The 27,980-nt window shown below is 38.3% G+C and overlaps 1 protein-coding gene across 1 annotated transcript; it reads left to right on the top strand.

Moving 5' to 3' along the window:
- Positions 1–41: 41 nt before the first annotated feature.
- On the top strand, positions 42–27,978 carry NUFIP2 (nuclear FMR1 interacting protein 2). The gene is made up of 4 exons (XM_059906904.1): positions 42–413; positions 5,727–7,451; positions 19,254–19,286; positions 21,057–27,978. The coding sequence occupies exons 1-4, from the start codon at positions 134–136 to the stop codon at positions 21,107–21,109; spliced, it is 2,091 nt and encodes a 696-aa protein (XP_059762887.1). The 5' UTR covers positions 42–133; the 3' UTR covers positions 21,110–27,978.
- The last annotated feature ends 2 nt before the right edge of the window (positions 27,979–27,980 follow it).

The following is a 27,980-nucleotide window of genomic DNA, read 5'->3' as shown; positions in this document are numbered from 1 at the left end:
TCGCAGAATCGCTCGGTTAACCAGTGCGCTTGCGAGACGCGCTCAGATATACTGAGTGAGCCCTGAGAAGCAGTCTCAGATCCTGACGGTGCAGCAGCCCGCAGCCTCAGCCAGAGAGTCTCAGCCGCTTTCAATGGAGGAGAAGCCCAGCCAGCCACAGTCTCAGCACCATCACAACCACCACCATCCGCACCATCACCCCCAGCAGCAACAGCAGCAGCAGTCGCACCACCACCACCATTATTATTTCTACAACCACAGCCACAACCACCATCACCACCACCATCACCAGCAGCCTCACCAATACCTGCAGCATGGAGCCGAGGGCAGCCCCAAGGCCCAGCCAAAGCCGTTGAAACATGAGCAGAAACACGCCCTCCAGCAGCACCAGGAAACGCCGAAGAAGAAAACAGGTCCGGGAGGGAGGACGAGTGGGGGAAGGGGGATGGAGGTGGGGGGTAGGGGAGATGGGGGTGGGGCTGGATCGGGGAAGCGCGGACGGGTTCAGGGTGTGTGTGCGTGTGTGTCTCTGTCCTGCGGGTCTGGGGAAGCCCCCTTTCATTCTCCGAAAGCTCGGGCTGGGCCCCGGGGTTTGCAGCGCCCTCTTCTCCTCAGCATGGGAGAGGCCCAACCAGGCCAGTGTGACCTTCCCGGCCCGGACTGGAGGGAGACCCGGAGGGTCGGCCTTGGAAGTCTAGCCTTATATTCCTTTCTCGTTTACCTTCTTGCGGCCCCGGAGGGACCCTAATTTGGGGACCCTGAGTTGGGGGTGAACCTCGCCCCCCCAGGAAAGTCCTTCGGGTGTAACTCAGGAAGGCCTAGCGAATTCCGACTCGGGTGGCGTCGCGAGACCCTTTTGCATACGGCGATGAGAGGGTAGGGGGGCAGAGTTGAGGAAGTGTCCTTCCTCACCCGCCACCCCAAGCCCACCTGTGGCCTTGGGGTTCCCCGTCTGGAGGGGCGGTTGGGACCCTTCGTCTCTCGGGTCATTTCCACCCCTAGACGCCCCTTCCGGGCACCGCACCTCGCAGTCTGTCCCCGCGGCTCCTCCCGAGGCCGGCGCCCCGGGCCCGCTCCCCCCAGAGCCGGCGCGGCTGGAATGTTCTCTCCTCCTCGCGGGGCCGCTTCCTGTCCGCCATGTTGGAAGCCGATTCCTGTCACCGACTCCGGCCCACTGAAGAGCGGAGGGGGAAGAGTATCGAGGGGCGCACGGCGCTGCCGAGCCGGGTGGCTGGGGATCCCCCCCGGCGTCACCTCGTTTCCCGCACTGCGGGGGCGCCGCCGCCCCCGGCCCACGGCCGCCCCTCCCCCCGTCGCCGGCCGGGTTGTGTAACCCGGTGGCGGCCGCGCGGCCCCGGGCGGGTCCCTGGGGTGAGGGGCGGGGGCGGTTGGGGTGGGGGAGGGAAGCGGCCACGAGGGGAGCGGCCTGCGCCGGGCCCCGCGTGCTGGCGGCCGCGTTTCCCGCTCCCGGGTGCGGCGGGAGGCGCGGGCGGTCGGGGTGGGGAGCCGGCCTCGAAGCGGAGCCGAGGGAGAAGGAGGCCGCGGGCGGCGGCCGCGAGCGCTCCTGGGGCAGGAGGGCTTGTGGGGGGGGCGGGAGGGATACATTTTGGGTAGAGGCGGTGCCTGAAGACCGGGTGGGGTACCCAGCGGGAACCAGGCTCCCCGGTCACGAGTTTTTCTGCCACAGGAACCTCGTCTCCTGCCAGGTTCGCTCACGACTCCGCCTCTCAGGCTTTCACTTGGGCCCTTTCCTTCTAGCAGCTCATTTTTACAAAAAAAAAAAAAAGCTTGTTCTATCTCTTTCCAACCACCCCAACATTTATTTTCTAGGCTTGGGCAGTGGTTTTGAGGAGAGAGATTAGAAAAATGTTTGATTGAATGGTGGAGAGGGCGACGTTTTTTTGACCCCTTTTTCTTGCCATTAAGGGTGAACCGAGGTGGCTCATCCATGAGGTTGGTGCACTACCATCTTGCCTAGGACGAGACTTTTTTTCCATGTTAAAAAGGAAAGATGTTTTCCGATTTTAAAACCGATATGGATCCCCAAACTCTTCTTTTTAACAAATGTTAAATTGAGAGCAAAAATCATTTTAGAAAACATTTGAAAAGAAGTGAAGTTAAAAGTTTATAACCACGCAGATTAAAAAAAATAATGGTTCTTTATAAATTGAAACGGTAGGAGAATGAATGTTAAATCCTGCGTGTCACATTTGATATAAGCAGTTACTGAGAGCTGGAGAAAAACTGCTTTTCAATTGCAGATTTAATAGTACTTGAAGACTGAAATTGGAATGTCAGATGTTCCATTTTGGGGGATGGTAGGGACTGATGGTGTGCAGTAGAAATGAACATTAAATTTGTTGAGTGTTTAATCCTAAGGATTTGGAACAGTTTAAAAACTGTTAGAAACTATGTAACACTAGATCTTTTTAACGTTAGGTTTTTTTCAACTTCAGGTGAAAAAATCTTACTATGGTTACTTGGACTATAAGGCAGTATTACAGTTCAGAGTGGAAAATTCGGTTTTGCCTGTCAGGTATTAATATACTCCTGCAGGACTCCTCTCTACTTATGGGGGCAGCCCCTGAACCATTCAAGGTGGCATCCTTCAAATTATAATATTTTGTCTTATCCTGAAAGGGAATAAATAGGGGAAACTGAGTTAAGCAGTTCTGAGAGAATGTAAACAGTTTGGGGTGAGCAGCTTTTCTTGTGTGGCCCGGTCACGCCACTGTTGCTTCAGCATGCATAGTGCTAATTTATTAAGAAAACTTGTGAGGATTTTTGCAATGTGTCTGTAACGTGTCGAGGTGGGCTTTTATGGCCCATTACCCATAAACCTGTAAAGAGTAACAGTTTTTCTTTATCCAGAAGAGGGCGCAAGAGAGGGACAAATGCAAATTCATTCGGTAATTTCAGATACTAATCCAAAAGCTAGATTTATCAGGACTCCAGTTCTGCTGAGTCCTTTAGAAGTAGGGTTAGATGCTTTAGCATGGCAACCCTAAATAATAAAAGCACTTGGAGACTTTTGATTTCTCTCAGTAATTCTATAGTGTTTACGTTTTCTTTCAATACCTAAATTTTTAAAAGAAAATGTCTCTCCGGCAGACTTTTTGCAACCAACCAAGTTGCCATGGGAAAATTTTTATATGGTTAAATGAGAAATATTTTTTGTCGTTAAAACTTGGGGGGCGGGGCTTCCCTGGTGGCGCAGTGGTTGAGAATCTGCCTGCTAATGCAGGGGACACGGGTTCGAGCCCTGGTCTGGGAAGATCCCACATGCCACGGAGCAGCTGGGCCCGTGAGCCACAACTACTGAGCCTGCGCGTCTGGAGCCTGTGCCCCGCGACGGGAGGGGCCGCGATAGTGAAAGGCCCGCGCACCGCGATGAAGAGCGGTCCCCGCACCGCGGTGAAGAGTGGCCCCCACTTGCCTCAACTAGAGAAAGCCCTCGCATGAACCGAAGACCCGACACAGCCAAAAATAAAAAAATAAATAAATAAATAAATAAAGTAGCTATAAAAAAGAAAAGTGCTTTTAAAAAAAAAAAAAAAACAAACTTGGGGGGCGGAAGTATAGTGGCTTCTGGGTGGTTTTTAAATTGGTGATTTCTGATATCAGAGCCACTAAATAGGAAAAATTATTCTAGTTAATTTTAAAGTCTTGGCTTTGGTCCAACTTAGTTTGGACTTTGGATTATTTATATATTTTTGTGTTTAAGACTGCTTATGTTTGAGATCTGAAAGGTTATGACTAATTGGCCCAAGGGTACAAGCCTTTGTTTTAGCCTGTTAGTATGTTAAATGGTATATATAGTTCTCATTGGTCTAGAGTTGTGCACCGGTAAACTTGTATCTGTTAAAAATGTTGAGAGTCTCTGTCGAAATTTCTGCTTTTCTGGAGAAAAATAAGAACCTTTTAGAAAACATCCTAAGCAGTGATCTCTGCTGTTTCGTAGAATTTTTCCACCAAAAGTTTGATTTGATTGGCTATCATAGCTTTTTTAGCCAACCAAAAAATAAAATGTACCTCTACAGAAGTTAAGAACTTTTACAAAATATATTCTCTCATGGAAGAAGTTCTGTGCCACTGTATCTCAAGAATGATTATGCCTTAAGTATGTTTTCTTAAGTTATTTCCTGAAAGTTAATATAATTTGCTCATTTCTCTGATGTGGAGTGACTTAAAATTATAGTAAACCGTGTTGTTAATCTTCTCAGTGTGTTCTGTTCCACATCAAGTTCTTTTAAAACAGTGGTTCTCAGGCCTTAGAAAAAATTTTAGTGTCCCTTATACTCTTAAAGTATACAAAGAGCTTTTGATGTGGATTATGTCTATTGCTATTTACCATATTGGAAATTAAAACAAAATTCAAAACAAGAATATACAAGCTCATGTGCCTTTTAGCCTTGACAGGCTAAAGGCCCAAGAGAATGAATGAGAGTGACAAATTATTTATTATTTATTCCTGTTGGAATACTAAATACTATTGGATTTCCCCCCCACCCCCTGAAAAGCTGCCTTAAATGAGTGTGAGTGTGTGTGTGTACCCATCCTTCTCTTTTATCATGTATCTGTTTCTAATGACTTGACCTCAAGATGCTTTAGGGAACATTTCACAGTAAGGTAGATAACTAGTACCGCTATTTTACTAGTAAGGAAGTGAGAAAAGTTGTTGACCGGCTGAATCACCTATAGTAATAAACTGATTATGGTGACTGAAGTTCTTAAATTAAACTTGAATACCATAACACTTTTTAAATTAGATACCTTTCATTGTAGTTTTGTTAGTATCTTCTTACTGAATCGTTTGGTTAGGCAGTATGACATAGTGATAGGAAACCATGTTCCAGACAGACTGGAGTTCAGCTTTCCAGTTCTTCCACTTTGTGACTTGGGCAAGTCACTTAATTTCTCTGAGAGTCTGTTTACCCAAATATAAAATGAAGAAAATATATCTTATAAGAGTTAGTACATAGGTGTTTGGGTTTCATACAATAGCAGTATGATTTAATGTCTGGGAAGTGTCAATGAATTTAAGACCACTTTTGAAAAAGTTCACAAGTGTTAGATTTTTGTTTGACAATGCAATAGGAACTGCTTGTGGTGACCACCAGCCATTTATGGTTTCATGGAAGTGGAATCTTTAATTTTGTTGTAATACTTAGATTTACTGTGTCAGTATAACTTGATTTTGCCCAGAAGGTAGCTCTGTTCTTAACTGTAAAAAAATTTTATTTACTAATTTGTTTATATTTAAATTATTTATTTATTTATTTAGGCTGCGCTGGGTCTTCATTGCAGCGCGCAGGGTTTAGTTATGGTATGTGGGATCTTAGGTCCCCCACCAGGGGTTGAACCTGGGCCCCTTGCATTGGGAGCATGGAGTCTTAACCCCTGGACCACCAGGGAAGTCCCTATAAAGGAAATTTTATAACAGCCTTGTGAGAATGATGGGAAGGTTGATCCTGTTAGGTGAGAGATATTATGCTTAAGAAGTCATCTTCTTTCTGACCTTGGACTCTGGTTTGATACCAGGTCAGTTCTGTCCCTTGCTTAGTAAACTTCCTAATCTGTGAAATGGGACTAACAAGTGTTTTCTCATAGAGTTATGAAACAATAACATAAAGCTGAAGTCATAGTATAGTGTCTAGTATGTTGTAAATGAATAGTTGTTAAGTGTTATGTACATATTGTAATTTTTTAACCTTTTTTTTTCCTAGGCTATGGTGAACTAAATGGTAATGCTGGAGAAAGAGAAATATCTTTAAAGAACCTGGGTTCTGATGAAGCCACCAACCCTATTTCCAGGGTCCTCAATGGCAACCAACAAGTTGTAGACACTAATCTGAAGCAGACTGTAAAGTCCATCACCTTTGGGAAAGCAGGAATTAAAACCAGGAATTTCATTCAGAAAAACAGTATGGACAAAAAGAATGGGAAGTCTTATGAAAATAAATCTGGAGAGAACCAATCTGTAGACAAGACTGATACTGTAGCAATTCCAAATGGTGTTGTAACAAATAATTCTGGCTATATTGCTAATGGTTATATGGGCAAAGGAGCAGATAATGATGGTAGTGGATCTGAGAGCGGATATACCACTCCTAAAAAAAGGAAAGCTAGGCGCAATAGTGCCAAGGGTTGTGAAAACCTTAATTTAGTGCAGGACAAAATAATGCAACAAGAGACCAATGTCCCAACCTTAAAACAGGGACTTGAAACTTTCAAGCCTGACTACAGTGAACAAAAGGGAAATCGAGTAGATGGTTCAAAGCCCATTTGGAAGTATGAAACTGGGCCTGGAGGAACAAGTCGAGGAAAACCTGCTGTGGGTGATATGCTGAGGAAAAGCTCTGATATTAAGCCTGGTGTGAGCAGCAAAAAGTTTGATGATCGGCCCAAAGGAAAGCATACTTCTGCTGTTGCCTCCAAAGAGGACTCGTGGACCCTATTTAAACCACCCCCAGTTTTTCCAGTGGACAATAGCAGTGCTAAAATAGTTCCTAAAATAAGTTATGCAAGCAAAGTTAAGGAAAACCTCAACAAAACTGTACAGAACTCTTCCGTGTCACCATCTTCATCTTCATCCTCTTCGTCATCTACTGGGGAAACTCAGACCCAATCTTCAAGTCGATTATCCCAGGTCCCTATGTCAGCGCTGAAATCTGTTACTTCGGCCAGCTTCTCTAATGGGCCAGTTTTAGCAGGGACTGATGCAAGTGTGTATTCTCCTGGGGGTCAGCCACTGCTAACTACTGCTGCTAATACTCTAACACCCATCTCTTCTGGGACTGATTCAGTTCTCCAAGACATGAGTCTGACTTCAGCAGCTGTTGAACAAATCAAGTCCAGCCTTTTTATCTACCCTTCAAATATGCAAACTGTGCTGTTGAGCACAGCACAAGTGGATCTACCCTCTCAGACAGATCAGCAAAACCTGGGGGATATCTTCCAGAATCAGTGGGGTTTATCATTTATCAATGAGCCCAGTGCTGGCCCTGAGACTGTTATTGGGAAATCATCAGATCATAAAGTGATGGAGGTGACATTTCAAGGGGAATATCCTGCCACTTTGGTTTCACAGGGTGCTGAAATAATCCCCTCAGGAACTGAGCATCCTGTGTTTCCCAAGGCTTATGAGCTGGAAAAACGGACTAGTCCTCAAGTTCTGGGTAGCATTCTAAAATCTGGGACTACTAGTGAGAGTGGAGCCTTATCCTTGGAACCCAGTCATATAGGTGACCTGCAAAAAGCAGACACCAGTAGTCAAGGTGCTTTAGTGTTTCTCTCAAAGGACTATGAGATAGAAAATCAAAATCCTCTGGCGTCTCCTACGAACACTTTGTTAGGCTCCGCCAAAGAACAGAGATACCAGAGAGGCCTAGAAAGGAATGATAGCTGGGGTTCTTTTGACCTGAGGGCTGCTATTGTATATCACACTAAAGGTAACTTATTTGTTTCCTATATGAAGGTTCTTACTGGTCATTTTAATATACATTTATTGGCTGTTGTATTAAGTGAAATTTGGAAGCTACTATGAGATTCTTTAAGAATTCCAGAGCTTAGTTGAGAATAACAATGTTGATAAGCAGCTGATATCAAACTCTAATTCAGGGTCTTTGAAAACAGTATGGTTAAAGTTTAGAAGGAATGTTCACTTTTCCAACTTAAAAACGTTTCTTTTTATATAGACAAGGATAGTTGACCTCCCGCCTTTTGTTCAAGGAATATTAAATGTTTTCTTTGAACAGGTGTTGCCTCTCCTTTGCTTTTTATATCATATGCTACTTTATTAGTGAGCTCACTTGTTTGTTCTAATTTGCTTAAAATGAGTAGGAGCAGTGTTTTGGAGGAGGAGTCCAAAAAGGTGGAGTGTCAACTAATTTTTTCTCTTATAAGAAGGAATAACGGATGCTAAAAGGTAACTAGAAAATAATCAAACTACAATGGCAGGTACAATCATCATTGTAGGGACCAGGCTCTTGGGAGTCTGCACCTGTCACAGCCCCAAAGCCCATATTAAAAAAGAACCAGGTATCTTTCAAGCTCCATGTTAATAACTTTCTTAGGATATGGCTTATTTGTGTCTTAAGGAAAAATTTGCTATTTGGCATAACTAATTTAAATCCTTAAAACAATGTTTTTTTGGTTTGTTTGTTTCTGCAGTATTTTTGTAGCCGTTTTTTTAAATTTATTTTTTATTGAAGTATAGTTGAATTACAGTGTTGTACTAATTACTGCTGTACAGCAAAGTGACTCAGTTATACATATATACATTCTTTTTCATATTCTTTTCCATTGTGGCTTATCACAGGATATTGAGTATAGTTCCCTGTGCTGTACAGTAGGACCTTGTTGTTTATCCATTCTATATATACCAGTTTGCATATGCTAATCCCAAACTCCCACTTAAAACAATGTTTTTTGTTTCATGAATGATGTTTACAAATGATGTTACAAGTACCTCTGTGCTTTGGAGAACAGCGGTTTTCAGTTTTCCTTCTCTACCTCCCCCACCTCCCCTAACAGAAATCCATACCCCATGCATGCATGCACACATCTAATATATACTGCACAGTCCCATTTTTAACAGTAGCTCATTTAGGCAATGATTTGCAACTGCAGGGAAGAGACAGCATATCAGATAATAGGGATAAAGTAATTACCATATTCTCCCTGGAAGAATCACTGCCTCATAGATGAATAGTAAAGCTATTTATGTGACTTCTAAGCAAATTACCTAGCCTCCATACTTTTCTTTAGCTGCAGATTGTAAGACATTTAGTAAAATAAACAGATATCCTTTTAAATTTTTCTTCCTTTAAAAAATAGGAGTAAATAGTAGAGTTGCCTTCTGGGAGTTTAGGAGTAGAAATCCTGGCAGATAAAATTACCTGTTTTCACTTTTCTCCAGCACTGCTCTTCGGAAGTGAATATGCGTTAACCAAGAGCTGGATGTTTTTAGGAAAGTTAGGGTAAAAAAGAAATACTTAGTTTCTTAAGACATTGGTTAATTATAAGTTAAATTCTGCCAGGGAAGTTGGGTGTTTTTGATATTTTCTGTGCCATCTGCCCTCCAGAGACCACTGTACTTGGAAAATCTTTACCAAAGTATTTTATACTGGTGGTGGTTGTGTGAGCTTGAGAAGATAATCTGGTTGTGTTATGTTCTCCCACAACCTGGAAAAATTCTGGGACAAGTTGTTCCATTGGGAGCTTGGTTGTTGGTATTATGTATGATGTTTATTATGGAGAAATGCAGGCCTTTTTAAATGGGAGTATTAACTCCTGTTTATTCTTAGATATTCTGTGTATGCAGTTGTCCTATAGATAGGCTAACTAAATATGAAATCCATGGTATTTAGATAAGCTAAATACCCCTACATGGATGCAGTTGTACTTACTTTTGCTGATGTAACTGAAAGATTTGCTTTAGTAAAGTGCATCAGTTTGAGTTTTGTAATTGGACATTATTGAGATGAAATTGGTATTGATTTTTTTTTTTTTTCTCCCTAGAACAAACAGGTAATATTCAGTTCAGTTAGGTCCCAAAGTGGCAGGTTCTTTGAATTCCTACCAAATCCATTAGGTCACTAATTTTTCTTTTATTTGAATTTGTTTTGGTCACAACCTTTTGAAGATATGAAGATCTTTTTCTTAAACGAAGACTTGCCCTTTTTTCAAGTTTTCTAAAATTCTAAAAGAGGCAATAATCAGTGGGGCTTATTGGACTATCCTTTAAAAGAGCACTTGTATTATTTTCTTGATCCTTTAGTATGATCTTTAAATGTTCAAAAGTAACCTATTACTAAGTAAGTTGAATGAAGTTAGACTTAGAATTGGAAGTTCTGTGCATACTTCCTAACTTCAAAAATAAGCCCTTCAGCAACTTTATTTGGAAATAGTAGGTAGGAGGGTGCGTTATGTCAGTTCAACAGGAATGGCACATTTTTTAGATTAAATATTAATTACCTGTGGTCTTAAACATTAGTTACTGCAGATTTTAAAAATCTGAATGTTTAGTTGAGGGGTGTGAAATGAAGATACAGTGAGGCATAAAAAAGGAATTGATGGGAATTCTTGTTCTTGGGATTTTTCTTATAGCTTTTGATATAAATATGCTACTAACTTTTCTTAAGAAATAAGACTGTTAATCTTTGTGGTTTTGGGGGGAATATTGTACCATGACATAGCAGTACCAGTGTTTAAGTTAAGAGGTAGGTCCTCTTTTCCTATTTATCTCAAGTGACACTTGAATTAAAACTTTAAAGTGATAATTTTTTAATTGATTATGAAAAATTTAAGTATATGTAAGTATATAAATATATTTATGTATATTTTAAAATGGAGCCAAATAATACAGTGAACCCCAATGTGCCCATCATCCAGCTTGAACGTTTAGAAAACATCGTCATTCTTATTTCATCTACCCACCTTCACACTCTTAGGAGTTTTTAAAAGCAAATTCCAAGTATCAGCGTTTTACTCGTTGATACTTTGAGTATGTTAGAGTGATGGCTTTTAATGCACATACCCAAGACATAACCATTGCCACCTTCAAAGTAATTACTCAGAATGCTTAGTTAGTGGAACTCTCTGATTTGTTGTCAAAGGCTTAGAATACTGGATCCTAACTTTCTGAGGTGATATCTTTAGTTTTGAAATGGTCTAAAGTCATTTGAAGCCAAGAAGTAACATTGATTGGCGTGAGTTGTGTGGTTAATGTGTTAATTTAAACCAGTTAATTTATCTTGCCTGGCTAATACTGCACTAAAGGATATTAAGCATTCAAAATGCTGACGTTTTGGAGTATTCATTAAATAATTTGATTTGATAAAATTTACCCAGCACATAGAGATGCAGGGGAGATAAATAGTGTAAGATTTAATTTTTGATGGTTGGGGTGAGTCAAAATGAAAGCTGTCTAGTATAATAAAATATTCCTGAGGCAGCTCTAGGCTATTGCATGAAATTTAAAAAATTTGTTTCTGTATTACCTCCACAGGTGGCAGGTTATTGGCATAAGTGGTTTGATCCACTCAAGTTGGGTCCTGGATTGAAAAAAAATTTTAACTCACTGGGTGGTTCTAATTGCCGACTAGGATTGGGACTCTAGGTCTATAGAGAACTTTCCTCAGCTTAATTCTTTTTTTTTCTTTTCTGTACTACTAAGGAGTTGTGCAATAATTCGTTTGTTTTCCTCTTAATGTTGTACCTACCATAGGCCTAGTTGTGGAAGACTTGCTTTCACAGGGTGAGTCTTTTCCTTTAAAGAACTTCAGTAGAGGGGAAAACAATACACAAGTTTTAAGGCAAGGATTTTAAATGTCATAAGAAGGATAAAAATAAGAGATTTTAGTTGGGAGAGAGTTTCTTAATGGAGTAAATGTAGGAAGAGTAAATGCAGGGTTTGTTTTCCTGGAGGCAGTGGCATTTAAACTGGATTTTGATGGATGGGGGTAAGATTTTTGACTTAATGGAAATACAGAGAACAGAAAGATAAAGAACAGAAAAGTTGGAAAACAAGTAAAGTAGGAAGATATCCACTTTGGATGTGGTGAGGGGATATAAAAGAGAAGGAAGGTAAATTGCTGCCAGATCATGGAGGTTTTTAATTTCCATCTGGAGGCAGGGGGAGCCACTGAATATCAGGGAGATAGGCTGGTAGAATGGAAGTAATTTAAACTGACAAAAGACAGGGGTTTTAATGCTATTCCTAATTCCTGTGTACTTGGGCAAATCATTTATCATTTTTAAGCCTGGGTTTTCTAATTTTATAAAATAAGTATATCAGCCTTTGTTTTGTGTTACCAGATTGTACTCAACTGCTGTAAAAACTGGGTTGGTATTAAACAATTGACTTGTAGATCTGTGTTCAGGTAGATTAATGTGGCACCAATTTGTAGGGTAGATTAGAAGCCATTTTTCTGGTGACTAGAAGTAAAAGATCAGGCAGACTCTTGGAATCGTCCCGGCAGAGAAATAACAAAGATTTCCCCTTTGTATTTGCAGTCATGTGAATGTATTATTTATCCAAAAATGAACAAACACTTACTTTTTAAAAGTTTTTAGATTGGGTATGGGCAAGAGGGAACTGATAAATATTTCTACATCTGCAGGATATGGGAAACAGGATTTTTTTTTAATTTTATGTATTTTTTTATACAGCAGGTTCTTATTATTTTATACATATTAGCGTATATGTGTCAATCCCAATCTCCCAAGGGAAACAGGATATTGAGGAGGCAAGTTATGGTTAATTAAATTGATCCATAAAACTGATGGGAACTATACATACAGTTTATACATTTGTTCACAAAAAGATCTGAATATTAAATTTTCTCCTGTTAACACAGTGCTTAATAAGCCTTTTCACTGTATTGCATTTGCTCCGTAATTGTGCCATGAAAGCTATCTTTCTAATAATCTTATTAACAGGTACCTGCAGATTTGAGTTTGGTTTCAGTCCTAGCTGAATATCCTATATTTGGGAAGAGTCCTTTTTCCCCCTCTCTGTAATATGGGACATATAGGAGTGTATGTGACAAGTAATTCTTAATAACTGTGTAAGATCCTTTTTTCCCAGTGACTTTCCATTTTAACAGCCATACCGGGTACTTGATTTCTCATTAATTCTGCTTTATGAGTACAGTAATTACTTTGCTACTAATCTGGAAGGTAACTTGTAAGGAATTTAATAGAAGCTAAAATTTAACCCCTAGATTTCATTAGCTGAAGTCCTGAGGGAGAGGGAAGTAATCACCCATGCTATAAAAGCAGAAATTGTCTATTACTGTCATAGTAGTAGCAGTTTCATTCTAAGCAACTTGAATTTGATATTTTACCTTTAAAAGTAATCCGGAATAGAATAAGTGCTCCAAGTTTCTATTGTGTGTATTTAGAGGTTGTCCAGACAATTCTGTTGTCTGTTGGTGTCGCTCCAAATTGGGAATGTAGGATTGAGATTGATACACTGAAGAGTTCATTAAGCATCTACTGAAAAGGTGGTGGCTTAACAACTACCTTAATCAACTATACTTGAAAATGTACAGTATTTCTTTATGGGTATAGTCAAAATGAAAAGAAAAAGAAAAGGGTGGGGAGAAATTTCTGACAGGAAACGAATAATAGGCAGGTAGGTACAGTGACTGGTTGAGAAGGAGGAAGTCAGGATAGCAAAACACAGTGTTGGGATAGCCAGAAATCATCAAAAGACAGGTAAATCTGAAGTAGAGAAAAAACAGAATTTAAATTTATGCCACCACCCTTGCAGAATTTTACAGAATTTGATCTAAAATGTCTTAATAAGGGGTTGGAAGGCATGATTACTGATAAATTGATCTGGGGGTTCTCATTTGTGGGAATCAGCTTGCTTTGCCTTATATATGATTTATTTTCTTTTTGGGGGGAGTCATTACATGCTTCTTAAAATGTTTAAATGTTTTTAAATGATTTTTTTTTAAATGTTCTGTTAAACTGGGACAGTAGTATCTTTCAATTTTAAAGGCAAACAGTTAAGCTTTTACTTAGCTTTAACCCTCTTCAGTCTTTTTCTTTGAAGGATTTTAGAATTAGAAGATTAATCTATTTGGTTGAACCATATGAAATTGCTGTTTTTGTAGGTCAAAACAGGTTGAATAATAGCAGTTTCAAATGGGTCTACCTAAAACTACTTTTCTATATTATTACTTCCTTGACTGATCTATGAGTAGTATTCTGTTCAAATCAGTAGTTATTTATTTATTATGTCAAGCACTGTGTGTGGTGATAAGCAGATGAAAAGAGAGTGTTCATGTTATTAAGGAACTCAGTCTGATGGGGAAACATATGGAAAGAAATTTATTACTAGTGTGATTACTCTATAGAAAAATGCATTTAGAATATAGAGAAACCGCTAAGGTGGGTGGGTGGGGTCAGGGGATGAGGGTAGTCAGGATTCAAAAAAGAAGTGAACGTTGGCTTATTTATTGTAGAAGGAGAGTCAGAATATTTTAGGTGGAAGTGAAATAGTGTTTGAAGATTGCCAGTTATTCAGTTTGTTTCAAGGAAGGTGAATGATGCAAGTTAAATCTTTAACTTAGTCATTGAATTTATTTATTAATGTATCAGCCACTGTGTCAAATGCTAGAAATAAATTTATTTTTCATTTTATTTTTTATTTTTGGCTGTGTTGGGTCTTTGTTGCTGCGCGCGGGCTTTCTCTAGTTGCAGAGAGCAGGGGCTTCTCTTTGTCGCGGTGCGCAGGCTTCTCATTGCGGTGGCTTCTCTTGTTGCGGAGCACGGGCTCTAGGCGCGCGGGCTTCAGTAGTTGTGGCACGTGGGCTCAGTAGTTGTGGCTCGCGGGCTCTACAGCGCAGGGTCAGTAGTTGTGGCACATGGGCTTAGTTGCTCCACGGCATGTGGGATCTTCCCGGACCAGGGCTTGAACCTGCGTCCCCTGCATTGGCAGGCAGATTCTTAACCACTGTGTCACCAAGGAAGCCCTAGAAATAAATTTTATATGAAACGTACACAGAACCAATCTCCATGTAGGCAAGTGGGAATCCATTGAAATGTTTTGAGCAGTGTGGTCACTTTCAGATTTGTATTTTTAAAGGAAGAGAATTATAATAACCATGGTGTAGAAAATAGAAAGTGAGGCTCAGTTAACTGCATAAGAGAGCAGTTAAAAGACAACTTCAGAAATGTGCATAGGATACCACTGATTGAACCAGGGCAGTGGCACTGGGCTAGAGAAAAGGGGCTAGGTAACTAGAAAGTTACAAATGTCTTAATTTTGGGTAAGAGTTGCAGTAGTTGAACACTCCCTCCCTGCATTCTCTAGTTTCCATTTCCTTAACTCTACCCACTCTTCCTACTTCCTGTATGTTTGATATAACCTTCCTGGTATCATTCTCTTTTTCTCAAATGTTGGTGCTCCTTCAGTCCCCTTTTCATGCTTTTGAACTCTTGGGTAATCTCATCTAATTCTATTGCTGTGAATTAAGCTTAAGATTTCTTCAGCTGCTTTTATGCTGAGTTCAGACCACGTATATTCAGTTCAACATCACTCCAATTCTGTGTTTGTAAAACTGAATTCATTTTTTTCCCAAAACCTACTGTTTCTTTCTTGCCTTACCTCTCAGTGAATTAACATACAATACAACCCTTGTTGTTAGGTTTATATGGATCCTCTCTAACATCTCCATTCTTTTCTATCTCTGATACAACTGTCCTAAATTCTTTACTTCTGCAGTAACATTTACTGGGCTCTTTTTCTGTATTGTCATTTCATCCATTCTCTTCAGCTGCCTTGAGGAATCATTCCTAATATTTAGTTAATAACCTCATATTTCTTCAGTAGCTTCCCTTCACCGATGTAATTAAATAATAAACTTTTCTTTATGAATGCTTTGTGCTCTTTCCCCAAAATAGCAAAAAGGCATTTTTCTTTGTCTAAATCTTTCCTTCTTGGTGACTTTCAGCTTTGTTCCCTGAATAGTGTTGTTCTTTGTCTAAATCTTTTCCTCTTAGTGACTTACTAAATTACCTGTGACTGCTAAAGCCTGGGTCAGGAAACTTGTTTTATAAAGGACCAGATAGAAAATATTTTAGGCTTTGTGAGCCAGAGTCTCTGTTATTTGGTTCAGCCTTGTACACAAAAGCAGTGGGCGTGGCTCTATTCCAGTAAAACTTTATTTGCAAAAACAAGTGGTATGTAGAACCCAGTTGGCTGACTGCTTTAAATTAGTACACCTTGTTTAAAACCATCAAGCTTTGTTTGTGCTGATGCTTCTTCTACCTAGAAAAGCTACCTACCTACTCTACTAAGCTCACAGAGGCAGAGCATTTCTTTCTGTTTTTGCATCTATATCCCTATCCCCTAAGCAGTGCTTTTTAATCCACTTGGAACTTGTAGGTAATTGGACATTTACTACAGGAAGCCTTGAGATAGGGAACTACATAGAAGGTAGTCTGCTTTAGAAAATTGAATGTTACATTTTCTTCATTTGAGTGGCATTACTAAATATTTGAATTTTTAAAATTTTGATACGGTAAAATTTCAAATTTGGGTGGTGGTGGTCTAAATGATAGAATCGTGACAAAATTGCCTACCAAGTTTGGCCCTGTGGCCGTTTCTCAGTAACTGTTTGCATAATTGGATGATGTGATTCCTGTTTTAAAAGAACTGGGAAGTTAGACGTGTGTGTGTGTGAGTGCATGCGTGTAGAAGAGGGCAGTGTTAAAAGTAAAAAGATTAATGTTATGCTATGTTATGATTCTGTATAGTTGAAGGTGCCTTCTGTAGGCTTCTTTATACTTGTTCAGCTTCTCTTGTGATAAAGTTAAACAGAAACTCAGTTCATATTTAACGTCTGAATCCAAACGTTTGTAACCTAAAAGAGGGCAAAATGTCATTCACTTCTTTCCCATGTATTCTCTGTCACTAGCTTCTTGTTAGTCTTTTTAGAGTGGTTGAAGCATGGCATATAATCCTGCAAACAATATTTGATTTATTTCCCCTTCTTTTTCATCTTAACTTGGAGTTTCATGGAAACATTAAATTCTAATCAAGGAAATCAAGTTGCTACTAGTTATAGAAGTAATTGATATTAAATAGCAGGAAGGGGAATTGTGTTCATTTCTCAGTACAACACTGCAGATAATGCTGATTTCCTGGCTGGAAGCTAGGCTGGCCCATGACTAATTTTTTAGCTAGGTCAGCATCCCTTTTCCCTCCTCAGAAGTCATAGTCAAATTCACTACTCCAGAGCCCGTATTTGAGGGTAATAAAATTTTCTTGCCAGAAATAATTTAAAATCATTAGAGTAGAATGTAAAGCTGAATGTCCTAGTTGAAGCTAAGGAAATGTCTTCAGTCCACTGAAGAAATGGGATGTTTGCAAATAGTTATTTTTGTCTTTATTCTAAATGTGTGTGTTTACTCTGCTTTAAAAGTACAATAGTGTGCTGCTACTGTGACTCTTGAATGTAGTGCCCTCCCCCTGCCAAAAAAAGGGTGGGGCAGCGACAGGTTGAGGTTTTGGCCGGGAAGAAAAAGGAAAATGTTATAGCATAGGCGGGCTATAACAATGAAAAGTTCTATTGTTCTTTTCTTTTCTCAACATAAAACTAAATATAGATTTATCTTTGCATTAAGCAAACTTTAAATAATGAGCATCAAGTAATCTGTGTATACAGAACTCAGGAATTTATCTGTTGCAAAATGTGAGATTTCTGTACTTTAAAAGGGGGAAAGGTGGTCGGATTAATTTTTTCTGTAGTGAGATCAACCAAGGAAAGGCTTATCTTTAGACTTCTTAAAGTAAGCCATTCTGAGATCCAGAAGTTTGTAGATAACAGCTCTAATGACTATTGCAGCTACTCCTAATTGTTTAAAACTAATGGGATTAGAAATTATATTGAAGTGATAGATACATGAGTGCCATGACTGGAATTCCTTTCCTGATATATCTTCTTTTTTTCCCCAGATTAGACTGGTTGCAATTCTCTCTCCTTAGACCTCCTAGGAGATGGGAATTTTCCTGCCAATCTTTAGATGGGCATCTGCTCAGCAATTTAAATGCCATAGCATCCATCTAAGCTCCTGGACCAAGTGGCAACCAGTGCATTATTCCCAGTCTTTGTTTAATCAGGGAATTGCTGTGATACCTTGAATGGGATTTTATCTGGATAATTCTTTGATCATTTTGAATAATTAACCCATTACTCCAAACATCGAATTCTGACAAATTTTCAAAAAAATCTTAGCAGGTTTTTTAGAAGTGAGTTTGATGGTGTGGGGGCAGGGAGAATGTGATTCTACCATTCCCTGACCCCATCCATTCACATAAAATAAAAAGTAATAATTTTAGATCTAGACACTTAACTTTCTTTTAGCCCTGGGGAGCTATTATGTTGTACCTTAACTATAACCCATGTTCAGATATATCTGATCTTAATGAGCTCCAGTTTTATTTTTCCTTAACTATAATTGGTTGCTGATAAATTATAGAATACAATTACAGACAGTCCAGTTATACAGAATAAAAATCGCCTTTTTGTCCTTTCAAAATGGTGGTTATAGGGCCGTGGAAGAGCACTTATTCTCATTGTTAGTTATAGGTCATTCCTATTACTAAGTAGTTTTTGTTTACATTAATCTCCTTTCAAGGAACAATTCTTAGGTTCTTGTGGTGTAATAGTCGTCTACTGTCTTATTCCTCAAGACTTCAAATATCCCTTCTGTGAAGCTTTTCCTTATGCTTCCAGGTAGAGTTTTTCTTGCCCTCTCTCTGTATGTCACTACAGTTTGTTCATGTACATACTTCCCTTATTCTAAGATACTAAAATAGGCACATTGTAAATAATCACATTTGAATGTAATTGGAACAGATAAGGGTTGTGTGTTATTAATAAATAGGTATGGATTGACATTTTGACCTTATGGGTTAAGAAGGGTAGGTTGGGTTTGTAGGAGGGAACTACTTACCTATAACAGAGTTAAGTAAAATTTTAATAAGGCATTTTAAGTGTCAAGCTTAATTAAATTTGATGAATGCTTCATTCAAAAGACGTCGGCACCTTGTTGAAGGATGATGGGTTGACAAAAAATACTTGGTTTTTTTTTTTTTTTTAATTAATTTATTTATTTATTTTTGGCTGTGTTGGGTCTTCGTTTCTGTACGAGGGCTTTCTCTAGTTGCGGCGAGCGGGGGCCACTCTTCATCGCGGTGCGCAGGCCTCTCGCTATCGCGGCCTCGCTTGTTGCGGAGCACGGGCTCCAGATGCGCAGGCTCAGTAGTTGTGGCTCACGGGCCTAGTTGCTCCGCGGCATGTGGGATCTTCCCAGACCAGGGCTCGAACCCGTGTCCCCCGCATTGTCAGGCAGATTCTCAACCACTGCGCCACCAGGGAAGCCCTACTTGGTGTTTTTTAATAACAATGAGCTATTACCAAAAAAATCATCTTTTCTATAGCATGCATGTGCATATCTTTACTATTTGTGCAGACAGAATTGTTCTCTTGGCAGTTTGATTTCAGGTAATAATTGATTTTCTGTAATCAACATTTAAGGCCATCTCAATGACACTCTGAAGAATTAAAGGAAAATATGAGTATTTTGTCTGGGTTTCATAGAACCCTGCCCTACCTCCACCCAGCAATAATCCGTCTAGGTTTTTTAGGTTTAAAGTGAAAAGCATAGCTTTAAACTTTGCTCTACAAAACTTGGTGTATAAAAGTAATCCTTTTTTTTCTTCTTTGCAGAAATGGAATCTGTTTGGAATTTGCAGAAACAAGGTAAGAATGGTTAGGTTACCTAAAATGTCCTTATGGCCAGTCTTTATCTGTATTTGTGTGATAGACAAAGGGTAGCCTAAGAACTGAAATTCATAGTTCAGAAAAATATTAGCTGTTTTAAAAACCTTATTTGGGCTGTATATTCTCTGAAAAGAAGGTTAGAAATCTACAGAATAGCAGATTAGCTTCCTTCACTCCCATAAACAAGATGTGAGTAGCAGGAAGGCAGAGGGACTGGATAATCCACATCTGGATAATTTGGAATTTTCAAAAAACTGAAAATTGCTTATCTTAATTATTGAGTGCTTTCTTTCCAAATACAATAAAATATGTTAGTTGTGGGATACCTGAAATAAGTGAGTATTGGTTTGGAGAGTCAGTCACTAATAGATTTTGGCTTTCAGAGCCCTGTAAAGCCCACTTACAGGGCTGGATCCCACTTGCCATCCACCTTGCTAGTTAAAATAAGTGAATTTCAGATGAATGTGAAAGTCCTAGAATTTCAGAACTTGAAGGCATGAGAAATTCTGTTTTCTTACTACAAATTAGGAAACTGAGGCACAGAGAGGTTACTATATAAACTAGAAAGTGTCCGGACTAGAAAGTAAGATTCCCTGATTTTCCAGCATTGCTTCTTCTTCCATCCTCTCTCTTATTCTTAGGCCAGGTCTTTTTTGTCTAACACAGCCATGACCTGAAAATAACTAGCAAGCTCTTAAATTATTTTGAATTGCTTTCTGTGTACCTTCTTATTCAAACACAAATTTAAAACATGGACTAGAAAATATACCCTGCAGAAGTAGACCTACCTGTTTTTTACTCTAAAATGGTTATTAACTATTAAGAATTGAGCATTGCCTTCCTGGCAAGCTGCTAATGGATGTCCCTTGGAGTTCTGGAAAGGATATTGTTTCGGAACTAAGATTGATTCTTAGCCTCAGGTGAGCTTGAATTCTTCGATATTATTTTCAGGCCTTTATACTTTTCTGTTAGCTTGACAAGTTTTATTTTTATTAAAGCATGTGTACTTCAAAAAGTTCTTAGGGTAGATAGACGTAGTATGTAATAAAAACATTGCTCTCCAGAAGAGGGGGGCATACAGATAAATAATGGGAATTTAAAATAACACTGGAGTCTTTGCCCAGGCACATTATGACTGTTTTATACTTGAACCTAGGATATCCACAGGTTTTTGCTGTTGCTGAGAATAAAGTCTGGTGGTGCTATGGGAAATTAGAGGGAAGAAATAAGTCATAATTAGGACTGAACTGGTAGTTTTGCTTTAATTTAACCTGAAGTTTTTGGTGTTAGGTGTTTCTTGAACAGTTCCTTAATAGACAATCCACATTGCTTAAATAAATTTTGACTTCATTTTGCTGAGAAGAACAAAAGAAAATCTAAGTGTCTACTTTAGTATTGGATTATTGATGACTTAACCTTTGTCTGCTTTTTTTCAAATGTGCTACTTTTATAATCAGGAGAAGCACATTGTCCTGGTTAACTGAACTCAACCCTCTTAACCTGTAGGCGTTGAGGCCCTCACTGGCTCGAGGACCTTTATGCTGGGAATCCATTGAGGTGGATTTATTTGGGTGAAAAAAAGTGGATCACACGTGTGTTGATACAAAGAGGAAATGGTCTTTAAATTGTGTTTTCATAAAAGGAGTTTACATGATGATGGTTATTTGGGATTTGTTTTTTGAACATGGGCATTTAGGGATTTCAGACCTTGTTTTTATTTATGTGTTTATTTTTTAAACTTCCCTCCAGATCCCAAAAGGATAATCACTTACAATGAAGCCATGGATAGTCCAGATCAATGAAGGACCAGACTGCCTATTTGTAACCTTTCTGCAGCATTAGAGCCACCGTTCATGGGGGACACAAGGCTTTTATGCTCCTAGATCTTCAACGCAGCAGAGGAACCATAAGTAGAATCACAGGATAATATATACAAATATATATATATATACATATATATATATAGTTATTTAAAAAAAGGCACCTGAAAGTAATTAGACTTCTTAAGGAATCAAATTTATTTCAAGAGACTACACATGGTTATTTAATCTCTGGTACTGAATAGTTTTTTTTCTTTTTTCTTTTGTTAGTTTTCGTTTTTAAGTGTGAATGCAAGTGATTAATGAATATGGACTTATTAACAAGCGTGGTTCTAAAGTTCCTGCTGTCATCAACTTGGGCAACAAATGACCCACTGGAGAGGCAAATCCACTTAAAAGATCTCTGTATCTTGTTCTGTGACTAAAGTGATACACTAATCACGGGGAACCCAGAATGATTCAACATTTTCCCCCACTCCTCCCTTGATCTTTTGGTTATACTATGAGCCCTGCGAGAATGCTGGATAAAATGCCTTGAAGTTTGCAGGGGTGTATTTTTTTAGCGAATATGATTTGCATGTCTTGCCAGGAGTTAAGCAGCCTCTGTGGGTTGTTGGGGAAATATTTTCTTTCTTTCCTTTTATTTTTTTGTGGGGTGGGGATAGGGGAGGGCATTGAAGTTCTACAGTTCTGGAATAGTTGGTGGTACATAGTTCACTTGGCTTTGGTTACATATTGGACTTTAATAAGTAAAGAATCCATGAGTGTCATTTAAAGAAAAGTTACAGAACAAACAATTGGCTTTAGATATTTAATATGGAAAAATACTCCTGTGCCCATATTTTAATGTAATTGTGTAAGTGGGAGCAAAAATATATTCTGCTTTTCAACTGTAGGTGCTCCAGACTTGCTCTCTGTCACTAACACTAAATGTGCTGTTTTTCTTGTTTTTCATCAAACATCTGAAGAGAAACTTCTGTACCTTTCTGTAAATTCTATTTTAATTTCTCAAGGGGGAAGAAAAAAGTCCATGAAAACTATGAAACTTCATGTTTTTAGCCAGTGAGGAGGTAATAAACCCTGCCTATAGAAGGTGTGTTTCCATTCAGGCTATACTTCTGAGCTTATTAGCTTCTAATTATATCTTAATAAATATATTTTAATACTAGAGCAAATGGGTTTTTTAAAGAAAATAATGTGAAATTCTGGAAATTTTCTTTTGGGCAGAGAAGAGCATTAGCCCTGTCTTATCATCACATTACCATCCTGTTGCACTGCAGCTTGTATATAGCATGCTAAAATAAATTTTTTTGTGTGTGCAGAAACTAAGGGTCCAATTTAAGATTGGGTGGTGTTAGTGGCATAAAAACAAGTTCTCTGGCCTGACATAGCATTGCGTCACACACACACAGAAATTAGTATATCCATGTATGTCAAATACAGGTTAAAATAGCAGGGCATTTATATAGAGAGATGTAGTCTTCTAATAACAGTAGACTGGATCCCCAGGGGTATTTGGGGAGAGAGTAACTACTTTTGCTCAACCCTTTTGCTTAAGAAATGTCCAGTTTTGAGCGACCGTAGTATGGATGAGTTTTCTTGTTTTGTTGATTATTTGAGGCTTTTAACAAGTAGTTTGTGAAAGAAGCTGTTGGACTCAGCATAGAGTAGAGAAAATATCTTTATAGTCTGGATTTCTGCCCTGCTTAGATTTTAAAAGTATAAGCATGGATTGCCAATTCCACTTGATGTAAACAAAACTTTTATACATAATATATATATATAATAACTTATTGTATCAGTCCAGGTTCAGAAACTTGTGGTAGGCCAGTTCCAGATAGTTTCATTTCACCTGTAAACTGTATCACTTTTACAGATATTGTAATTTTCAAATGTATAATATGTTTACAGATGTGCCCTGCATTTAGTCTGCCTTGTTCTATTTTGATTTTTGTTGAGTCTCCTGCCTGCTTGCCAAAAGCTAGGATGCTTCAGGCCCATGTACAATTGAAAGTAGAGGCATCCTTGAGCTTTAAAGCATTGAACAAACTGGAAAATGCATCATACCACATACTGAAGTGAAAGAAGTCTGTGTTTTTGTGTTTTTTTTTTTTAATAAAAATTTTCAAAAGGTTAAAAAAAAAAAAGATACAAGGTTGATTAAAGGAAAAAAAAAGGCTCCAGTTTGTTTTACAGGTTTTAAAGTTCTGCTGTGTGTTCAATTGCCTTGTGTAACCACTTGTCGCCTTAGGGCCAGATTCTCTCCCTCTCCCCTTGTCACCCTCCTTTTTTTAAACATCCATTTTGCTTACCTGGAATTTGAAAGCTCTTCTGTGTCACAACTCACAAGAGACTTTCTGGGTTTGTGATATACAGAGGTTGAATGAATACATATTTTAAAAGGAAACAAAAAAACAGCCCGCATCTGAATTTTTAATTTAGAAGCAACACTTACTTGAAAATATCTTTTGAAAGTTGTCATTGCTTTCCTACTTCCCTTCCATATCCCTCAGGCCTCCATGTTTAGAGAAGCCAAAAAGAGAATGTACCCCATCTCTGTGTTCGTCCAAAGGTTTTTGAGTCTCACTTCTAAATGAAACAATGCAACATTTCACTTTGATTTCCCCACTGAAATTTCCTTGATTATATGGTTAGAGGTATAGAGTTAGGGATGTCTCTTAACCTTCTGGAACCCTAGTGCCCCATCATATTAACTGTCAGTATTTTGGGGGCATTGGGTTAATGGACTTACTTGCCTAGGTACAAGCAGGACTTTGAGACATGTCTCCTTTGTGCTGTTTGGTAACACTTAACTCTACTTGTCGCAATCTTTCTTAGGTCCTCACACAATTCCTTACAGAGCACTTATTAAAAAAAAAAAATCTTAAGAGTTGATGTTTTCTGATTATTTTGTGTAAGCTTCAGCTGTGATTAATTTAGCACATTTAAATAACATTGATGTGTTATTGTTCGGTATAAAGAATTTTTCTTCAACTCAGAGTATTAGTACTGTAGCATAAACCAAATACAGTCTAGAGGGGGTTTTCAACATCCCTCCATTATAAAGACTGAAAAGGTGTGTGTCTGTGTGTGTGTTTGTTGAGTGCTTGTGTGTGTGAGAGAGAAGGAGATATTAAAAATTAGTAAATGAATGTGTGTAAGACATTATATTAGTATTCAGAGAATGAACTTGTATTTATTTTGTGCCATTTGTTTTCATTACACAGAATAATAAAGTCAGGTGGTTTTAATCCTTAAAAGGGTAGTATTTGAAAAATGGCACTAAGAATGAAATCATGACCTATTTTTTTAATAGCTATGAAGATACTAATTAAGGGTGAAGATTTCTTTTTTAAATCTGTCTTGATTGTAGGTGTCTGTGTCACATACCACTCTCTTGTAGATGTCTTGAATAATTCCCCTTCCCCACAAAAGACAGGGTGTATTTATCTTTCTCTTCATTCACCCCACTTTGCTGAACTGAAGTTAATTCCATAGCCTTTCCTCTGACTTCAGTAATAATGAGCTTTCACATACAGTGTATTTACAGCATCTGTAGTTAGCCCTTCCTCCTCCTCTACTTTCTAGGAGGGGATAGACAATAACTAGGAATTTGTTAATGGCAGTTTGTTTTTCCTTGAAGTAAATGGCTGGAGAGGTTTAGAATTTTGCTGTTTTCCTTAATCATCTGCTTACCCTAATCATCACAGAATCTGCAAAAACTTTATAAAGGAAAAAAAGTGCTGCATTGTTTTTTCAAGTAACAGTTTCTAGGGAAAATATGACAAACCTCAATGAGTGTTGTCCACAGTACAAAATGTGTTTCTTTCACAAAACATTACATAGCAGTGGTAGTTGCGTGCTTGGTTGTTTGGCTTGTTGCTAACCCAGTTGGAGGCATCTAATAGTTTATTTTTTGCTGTAAACTTTTTTAGTGAAATTGTATGTCATGTACCAAATGGCCACAGTCAAGGAAATTTAGAAGAGGACTTTGATTTTAAATTCCTCTAAATAAGGAGGAAGTCATTCTTTCAAGGCTTTCTTCCTCAAGTTCTAGAAACAGATTAAAAGTCCACACTTTCCAAGGATTATGAGAATAGTTATGCCACTGAACCATATCCTCAAATAACACATGATCCCTCTTGTATACCTGTGCTAACTGTGTAAAACAGACACTGTAGTGGGACAAATATATATTATGATCAGGTCTGTTAATGCTGCACCAGTTGTAGATTCTGATCAGGCAGTGTCTTTTAATGGTCCTACCCATAATTTTACTGTTGAATTTTTAAAAGAAAGGGTAGAATTTGCTCAGCTTTTTTCCCCAAAAAATGGTGATATTTGTTTAAAGGGGAGGGGCAGAGGATAAGACTAGAAGAATAATAGCTGCTTTATGTTTGCAGAGATGCATTAGGTTATCATTAGTTCTTAATATTGATGTTATTTTCATTAATGTAATTAATTGACAGAGCACCAGGATTCTTTTATAGTGAGAAAGATGGGCTTCTGCTTTAAGTATCTTAAAATGTTTCTTTTTAAATATACATCAGTCTGTTCAGATATGTGAGAACCAGGACCACCCTGGGTTGGTTTAAAGAATGATGAATCATTGGCTTCACTCAAAAGCAAAATTTCACTTCACTCAGAATTTACCGAGTTTTAAATTAAATTTCACACCATTTTGCTACTCAAGAAGGGTCTTACGAATAAATAGTTGTCTACACAGTAAAAACACCCAGTGAAGCATGAATGGTATGTTGCTTTTGCATTACTGGGAGTGTCAAATAGCAGTTATGGGCTAGAAACCTATGGAACAGCCATCCTCACATGTGGGTCTGCTGATTCAGACTTCCCTATTTGTCCATAAGATTTTGTTTATGTCCAGAGTTCTAAAGCCATTTTATAGTACTGCAGTATCCCTTTTCTACAGCCTTATTAAAATAGCTACAGACATTTATTTTCCGGTTCAGTTTCACTTTGATTGCATATCAAAATTTTACTCTGTAGACCAATAAAACCAACTTGAGGTAAATTGCAGAGCTTTCCATAAATCCTTTTCTCCTCAGGTGCTAAACAAAGGCTCCAAAAATGGATATTGCTTTAGTAATGTCTGCTTTATTCTTAAATATTTCTTTTGCTAGGTGTAAAGATTTGGTGTTAACAAAAGTGGTTTAATATGTAAATATGAATGAATGCCTTTAGTTTGCCCCTGTTTGTCTGTTTCCTTTATCCTCCGTGGAGGAGGATCCTTTCATGATATTGAATACATTTCATTAGGTATTGTTGCATTTTTAGGATGAGAATACAACTATTTTCTGTCTTGGATTAATCCTGCTGCTGCTATGAGAAACTGAAAAATCAAGAATGTGATGCACTTTTTACATTACTATATACCACACCTTTATAGGTTGCTTTGATACATTTCCTGTAGCACAGCCACTAACAAAAGTGAATGAATTTAAAAATTCTCTTTGGGAGGGGATCAGTACAAATTATTTATGGTATTGGCCTATGAAGGACGTTAACTTAGGAAAATACAAATTCTGTTAGTATTACACATTTTGGCCTTAAAATGTCTTCTACTACTGAAAATCTTTTAAATCTTAATTTTGCTTCTGTTATTCCCTCTGCCTCAAAAAGAGGAGTTGGGAAGAATGGCTTAAAGGAAGTATCATTGGTTTGTTGCTGATCTTTTAGAAAGAAAACAATTGTCTACTATATATACTGGGAGCTTATTTTTGTTTGTATACAGAGGAGAAATAATGTTGCCCCAAGCCAATCCGATTTAGTTTAATCAAATCAATCAAAACCAACTATTCTGCTTCTCTAGCGTATTTTTACTTAGGAAAGATAAACTTTTGCTACTTGACAAGAGGAAAAGTCATTTCTCAAGCACATACTCAAACTTGAAGGAGATTGAACCCAATATGATGGAGGAAAAACACCAAATGGGGTGGAAGAATGTGAGAGAGAGATGTGGTCCAAAGCTATCTGATTATATTTTGATGTTGCCAATATTGCAAAGCCAAAATTTTAATTTGCTTATTTAATATATTTGTTGGCCAGAGATCTATTTTTATATCAATGTGCCTTGCATGTATATTAAAAAAAAAAAATTGGAAAGGCCATGTTACAATGCCTGAGATAGTTGATGGTTCTTACCACCTCACTAATTTTTATGCAGTATGAAATGCTCATTCTATCGCCCAACTGGTGCTCTCTGTTTAAAGTTACAGATCTCGTCACAAACTGGAACTATTTTATAAACTGGGAAGTGATTTGATTTACTTTTTTGGTTGTTTCTTTTTTTTTTTTTTCCTTAGTCTGTTAGTGGCTGTTCTGTAGTGGGAAATAGTAAAAGGATTCTTCACTTCCTTTCCCTCCCCGCTCAGCACCTTCAAGTAATGTGATGACACCATTTCTTGTGTGCTTTGAAAAAAGTTTCAGCTTGCTGTTTCCTTTAGTGTTAGAAAAAGCATTGTTTGCAAAATCTAGGGAGATAATGGAGTCCACTTTCATTTGGAATTCTATGTGAGCTATGATCCAAGTTATTGGCTCTTTCCAACTTTCAAATTTTTTATTGTTAAAGCACCTTGCTTAGAAAATTTTAAATATTTATGTCTGCAACAATTGTCTCAAAATAATGAACTGTGCAATTCTGTCATTAAAAAAAAAAAAAGATCTGAACTCTCCCTACTGTGACTTGTTAGTTTCTCTGTATTTCCTGCCAGTGTAAATGTGAAAAGCTTTGCTTGCATTACGTTTTAGAAATGCATTTTGCACACTCGAATTTTGCCGAAGCTCCATGAAAAGGTTAGATCTAAGTAGATGAATAAAGCTATGCACATGTTTT

This window comes from Balaenoptera ricei, chromosome 20, assembly GCF_028023285.1.
Source record: "Balaenoptera ricei isolate mBalRic1 chromosome 20, mBalRic1.hap2, whole genome shotgun sequence".
Lineage (NCBI taxonomy): Eukaryota > Metazoa > Chordata > Mammalia > Artiodactyla > Balaenopteridae > Balaenoptera > Balaenoptera ricei.
Note: the sequence above shows the minus strand (reverse complement) of the source record. Positions and strands in the feature narration are given on the sequence as shown.